This window comes from Castanea sativa, chromosome 6 (assembly GCF_040712315.1).
Source record: "Castanea sativa cultivar Marrone di Chiusa Pesio chromosome 6, ASM4071231v1".
NCBI lineage: Eukaryota > Viridiplantae > Streptophyta > Magnoliopsida > Fagales > Fagaceae > Castanea > Castanea sativa.
The window spans coordinates 59108808-59113642 of NC_134018.1; the positions used below are offsets into that span (position 1 = coordinate 59108808).

At 47.1% G+C, this 4835-nt stretch overlaps 1 protein-coding gene across 1 annotated transcript; it reads right to left on the bottom strand.

Moving 5' to 3' along the window:
• Positions 1–3531: 3531 nt before the first annotated feature.
• LOC142640281 (uncharacterized) lies at positions 3532–4377 on the bottom strand. The gene has a single exon (XM_075814349.1). The coding sequence runs from the start codon at positions 4375–4377 to the stop codon at positions 3532–3534; it is 846 nt and encodes a 281-aa protein (XP_075670464.1).
• Between the last annotated feature and the right edge of the window lie 458 nt (positions 4378–4835).

Here is a 4835-nt window from a genome sequence, read left to right on the forward strand (position 1 = left end):
TTTTAGCCCAGTGTTTATGGGTTTCCTTTTTTTTTTTTTGTATAAACAATGGCCTTTGGTTTTTAGGCTTTTATAATATCGTATCTACTTACACATGTTCTTCTGTATGTCAATTTTTTGTATCCGTCAGTAATGTACGTTCATTTGGTGGGAACGTTATTACTTAAGCCTTCTTCTGTACTTAGGCGTTCTTCTTTGTTTTTGCCCTTGTCAGTAATGCACATCCGTCCATGCGGAATCCTATTACTTAGGCATTTTTTTTTGTTTTTGCCTTCGTCAGTAATGTACATCCGTCCATGCGGAATCTTATTACTTAGGCATTTTTTTGTTTTTGCCTTCTTCAGTAATGTACATCCGTCCATGCGGAATCTTATTACTTAGGCTTTTTTTTTTTTTTTTTTGCCTTCGTCAGTAATGTACATCCGTCCATGCGGAATCTTATTACTTAGGCATTTTTTTGTTTTTGCCTTCGTCAGTAATGTACATCCGTCCATGCGGAATCTTATTACTTAGGCATTTTTTTGTGGTAGCGGGTCTCCGGGACTTGGTACCTATATGAACACATTATTTGAACCATTATTTCATTAATTTTGAGGAATCGGTACATTCTTGATTTACATATGTTGGTGGTACTTCTTCAAGTGTTCTATGTTCCAAGGTCGCGGGAGTTTTTATCCGTCTAGGGTCTCCAAATGATAGCTACCTTGGCGGGAGTAGTGCACAACTTTGTAAGGTCCTTCCCATGTGGGACCGAGTTTCCCGTGGGCGGAGTTTCTAGTTGCAGTCGTCACCTTGCGTAGGACGAGGTCGCCAATTTCTAGTCTTCTGAGCTTGACCCTTTTGTTATAGTATTCAGTCATCTTCTGTTGGTACTTCATCGTCATGTTCGAGGCCTTGTCCCTTACCTCGTCTAAGCAATTCAGATTGATTTGAAACTGGTCGTCGTTGTTCTCCTCGCGGAATACTTCTCGCCTGGTGCTGGCCATACCCACTTCGACTGGGATTACTGCTTCAGTGCCATAAGTGAGCCTGAAAGGCGTCTCTCCCGTTGGGGTTCTTGCTGTTGTTCTGTTGGCCCACAAGACATTGGACAATTCTTCCGGCCACGCGCCCTTAGCCTCGTCTAGTCGTGCTTTGATGATTCTGAGCAGTGTTCGATTAGTTACTTCCGTTTGCCCGTTTGACTGCGGGTGTCCGGGTGACGAGAACTTATTCCTGATGCCTAGCCCCGAGCAAAAGTCTCTAAATCCCTAGCTGTCGAACTGTCGGCCATTATCTGAAATGATCGTTCGCGGAATCTCGAACCTGCAAATTATATTTCTCCACACGAAGCTACGGATTCTCGCCTCTGTGATTGTTGCTATTGCTTTCGCTTCGACCCATTTAGTGAAGTAGTCGATAGCGACGAGCAAGAACCGTACCTGTCCTTTTCCAAGGGGTAATGGGCCGACGATATCAATCCCCCATTGTGCGAATGGCCATGGGGAGGTAATCGTTGTCATCTTTTCTGCTGGTAGCCTCTGGACATTCCCGAACCTCTGGCACTTATCGCGCCTCTTAACGAGCGACGTAGCGTCTGCCTGCATAGTTGGCCAGAAATATCCTGCTCTAATAACTTTGCTTACCAAGGATCTGGGCCCGGCGTGGTCTCCACAAATCCCTTCGTGGATTTCGTGGAGGACGTACTTGGCTTCTTCCTCGTCGATACACTTCAAATAAGGCAGGGAGAACCCTCTTTTGTATAAGGTATCATTCAAAATTGTAAATCTGGCCGCCCTTGCTTTAATCTTCCTGGCCTCCATTGAGTCATGAGGGAGATGCCCGTCTTGAAGGTATGAGACGATCGGTGCCATCCAACCACCTATGTTTTGGATGGAGAATACTGGGACTTCCTCGATGCTAGGGCATTTCTGAATCTCCATGAGAATTTCATTGTTCGTTGGTTCTTCTTCAGACGAGGCCATTTTGGCGACCTCATCCACCGCTGCATTCTGGTTTCTCGGGATTCGGACGAAATTCAACTTATCGAACCCACGAGCTAAATGTTTAATCAGCTTGAGGTACTTCTGCATCCTCTCTTCCTTCGCCTCATACTCTTCCCTGATCTGCCCTATTGCCAGTTTCGAGTCACTCTGAATAAGCAGGTTCTTAATCCCAAGGGCTTTGCCAAGTCTTAGTCCCGTCAATATGCCTTCGTACTCAGCCTCGTTGTTGGTTGCCAGGAATTTTAATTGGACTCCATATTGGAGTTTTTCTCCATTGGGGGTGTTTATAATGACCGCTACTCCTCCCCTCTTTTGGGCTGACGATCCGTCAGTCTGAATCGTCTACTATTCCACCTTGTCTTTGCCGTCGTCATCTTCTGGAAGGGTGAACTCTGCTATGAAGTCTGCTAGAGCTTGCACTTTGATGGCCGTTCTGGGATGGTATTCGATGTCGAACTAGCTGAGTTCGATTGCCCATTGGACCATTCTCCCAGCTGCTTCAGGCTTGTTCATGGATTTCCTGATAGGTTGATCCGTCATTACAAGGATAGGGTGTGCTTCGAAGTATGGTCGTAGCTTTCGTGAAGCCACTATTAGGGCGAAAACGATCTTCTCAATCCTGGGATACCTGGCCTCTGCTCCTTGGAAGGCTTGGTGACATAGTAACCGGGAGCTGCTTCTTATCTTCCTCTCGAATTAAGGCCGCACCGACGGCCGTGGCCGATGCCGGTATAAATAAAGGCTTTCCCTGCTTTTGAGGGACTCAAGATGGGCGGGCTACCGAGGTAACGCTTGAGCTCTTGAAAGGCTGCCTCACATTCGTCAGTCCAGGAGAAAGCTTGCTTCAATGTTTTGAAAAATGGGAGACATTTGTCCGTCGCTTTAGAGATGAACCTATTGAGTGCAGCTATCCTTCCCGTGAGCTTTTGGACTTCCTTGACGGTCTTGGGTGATGCCATGCTGAGTATTGCTTTCACCTTCTCTGGATTTGCTTCTATTCCCCTTTGGGATACCATGAATCCTAAGAACTTTCCTGAAGCTACCCTGAACACGCACTTACTAGGATTCAGCTTCATCTGGTATTTTCGGAGGGTATTAAATGTCTCTCCCAGGTCGTCCAGGTGAGTCAACTCTTCTTTGCTCTTGCGAGCATATCGTCTACATATACCTCCATATTTCTCCCAATTTGCTTGCTGAACATCTTGTTTACCAGTCTTTGGTACGTTGCTCCTGCGTTCTTCAGTCCGAAGGGCATTACCTTATAGCAGTAGAGTCCTTGGCTTGTGATGAAAGCAGTTTTTTCCTGATCTTCCTTAGCCATCTTTATCTTGTTGTAACCTGAAAATGCATCCATGAATGTTAGCAACTTATGTCCAGCCGTAGAGTCTACCAACTGATCTATCCTCGGCAGGGGAAAACTATCCTTCGGGCAAGCCTTGTTCAGGTCCGTGACGTCCATGCACATTCTCCACTTTCCATTTGCTTTCTTCACCAGCACGACGTTGGCCAGCCATTCGGGATAGTAAACTTCTCGGATGAAGTCTGCCTATAATAACCTGTTAACTTCTTTCGTGATTGCTTGGTTTCGTTCGGGGGCAAAGACCCGTCGTTTCTGTTGGACGGGTTTTTTCTCGGCGTCCGTCTTCAACTCGTGCTGAATTACCTGGCGTGGTATACCCGGCATATCTTCTTGACTCCATACAAATATGTCCAAATTTCCCTTAAGGAAACGGACGAGTTCATTCCTCATCTCGGGGCTCATGGTCGTACCTATCCTCGTCACCTTTGACTTTTCCCCCTCGACGAGTTCCACCGTTTCCAAGGCTTCCATGTTGTCTTCTTTCTCTCCCTCGATCGTCCATGCGTGGTTTTCTCCTGCAGCCAACACGGCCTGGTAGCATTCTCTGGCCAAAACTTGGTCTCCTTTTACCTCACCGACTCCGTCTTCGGTTGGGAATTTTATCTTTAGGCAGTAGGTGGACGTTGCTGCTTTCCACCGGTTGAGCGTGGGTCTCCCAATGATCACGTTGTACGAAGAGGGGCAATCTACCACTAAGAAGTCCAGATGACAGGTCTGCTGCTTCGGGTAGGCGCCTATTGTGACTTTTAGCGTTGCAATGCCCTTGGGATATACTCTGTCACCGCTAAAGCTGACGAGGGGGGACTCGAACGGGCGCAATCTACCAAGACCTAGCTTCAACTGTTGGAAGGCCGATAGGTACATGATGTCTGCGGAGCTACCATTGTCGACGAGGATCCTCTTAGTGTTGAACCCTTCAATTGTGAGTGCTATCACCAGAGGGTCGTTATGGGGTTGCCTTACTTCCCTTGCGTCCTTTTCGCTGAAGAATATATCCTGGTTCGTCCGTCTTTGCTTCAATAGGGGTTCCATATGGACACTGTTTACTTGCCTCTAGCATGCTTTCTTGAGGGACTTGTATGATCCCCCCATGAAAGGTCCTCCTGCTATTGTGCTTATCTCCCCGATCACATCTTGTGGTTGAGATGGGCGAATCTCATTCTTGGACGAGGACTCGCGTTGGCTCGTGTCGCCCTCCTTGAACCTGCTGGAGTCCCCCTTTTTTACGTACTTCTGAAGCTTTCTTTTTCGTATCAATTCTTCTATCTGACCTTTCAGGTCTCGGCAATCCTCCGTGTAATGGCCGTGATCCTTGTGGAATCGGCAGTATTTGCTTTTGTCACGAACGCTTGGTGACGAGTGCAAGGGTCTCGGCCATTTTAGGTGGTGTTGATCCTGGATCTGCGTCAAAATCTTGTCAACAGGCATAATTAGAGGTGTGAATTTTACCGGTCGTGGAGCTTTCTCGTCTTTTCGTCTGTCAATGTCAC

Coding starts and splice junctions, on each gene's coding strand:
- LOC142640281 (XM_075814349.1), bottom strand. CDS start 4,377: ATGGAACCCCTATTGAAGCAAAGACGGACGAACCAGGATATATTCTTC.